The 1,072-nt window shown below is 39.9% G+C and overlaps 1 protein-coding gene across 1 annotated transcript; it reads right to left on the bottom strand.

Annotated features, from left to right (window-relative positions):
* Positions 1-221: 221 nt before the first annotated feature.
* On the bottom strand, positions 222-464 carry LOC105944601 (60S ribosomal protein L39-like). Its single transcript, XM_045146484.1, has one exon. It carries the CDS (start codon positions 462-464, stop codon positions 309-311), a length of 156 nt encoding a protein of 51 aa, XP_045002419.1. The 3' UTR covers positions 222-308.
* Positions 465-1,072: the final 608 nt, after the last annotated feature.

The following is a 1,072-nucleotide window of genomic DNA, read 5'->3' on the forward strand; positions in this document are numbered from 1 at the left end:
TCCAGTAAGCAGTTTTCTTAATATTCATACCCTTATAATAATACTACTCTCACTTTGGGTAGAGAATCTTCTCTTTTCAGATGGCAGTGACCTTCGGATGACTAAGAAAGTATCATAGTGCTGGAAAGAAGTGATTGGAGTACTGAGTACCATCTTTTTGGTTTTTTTTTTCAAAAGGATTTACATTTATTTTTGGATCAAGACATCCATGTAGATTGATAGAAAGTAAAATAGGATTTCAATTTAACATGCAGAAACCTCTGCAGTGCTGACATTTTGGTAGAATCAATCGCGGAGTGTGCAAATCCTTATAGACCCAGCTTGGTTCTCCTCCAATGTCTTCTCTTAGAGTTGTACCTGATTTTTTTACCAGTTTTCATCCGAATCCATTGGGGAATGGGACGGATTTGCTTTTGTTTCTTAGCAAGGAATTGCTTGATTCTGAAAGTCTTGTGAGAAGACATGGCGAGGTATCAGGTGACGGCACTGAACCACGATGGTGGAGGAAGTGAGAAGACCTGAGTACCATCTTGATCATACCTTCCAAGGCTCAGGGTCTAATGTGGAAGAGGTGGCAGAAAGAATGTAAGAGCCAAAGGAAGGGTATGACTCCTTACAACGTGTTCCCTCCCAACACAAAAGTGGCCTGGATATCCATGACCTCACAGTGCCTGACACTATCTACACAAGACCATTATAGGAGGAGGAAGCGATCATGGTATCAAAATAAAAGATAGAGTGATTGAGATGGGAGGGGATATGATGGAGAATGGAATTTCAAAGGGAAAAGTGGGGGGAGGGAGGATATTACCATTGGTTAGTTTTTATAATCATGGAAAATGTTAATAAAAATTGAGAAAAAAAAAAAGTACGTTGAGATTCCATCTCACTCCTGTCAGATGGGTTACCATTATGAAAACAAATGACCATAAATGCTGGTGAGGATGCAGAAAAAAGAGGAACTCTTCTACACTGTTGGTGGGAATGTAATCTGGTCTAGCTTTTGTGGAAATCAGTGTGGACATCCTGAGACAGCTATAAATAGACTACCATATGACTCAGCTATACCACT

This window comes from Jaculus jaculus, chromosome 3 (assembly GCF_020740685.1).
Source record: "Jaculus jaculus isolate mJacJac1 chromosome 3, mJacJac1.mat.Y.cur, whole genome shotgun sequence".
NCBI classification, from domain to species: Eukaryota; Metazoa; Chordata; class Mammalia; order Rodentia; family Dipodidae; genus Jaculus; species Jaculus jaculus.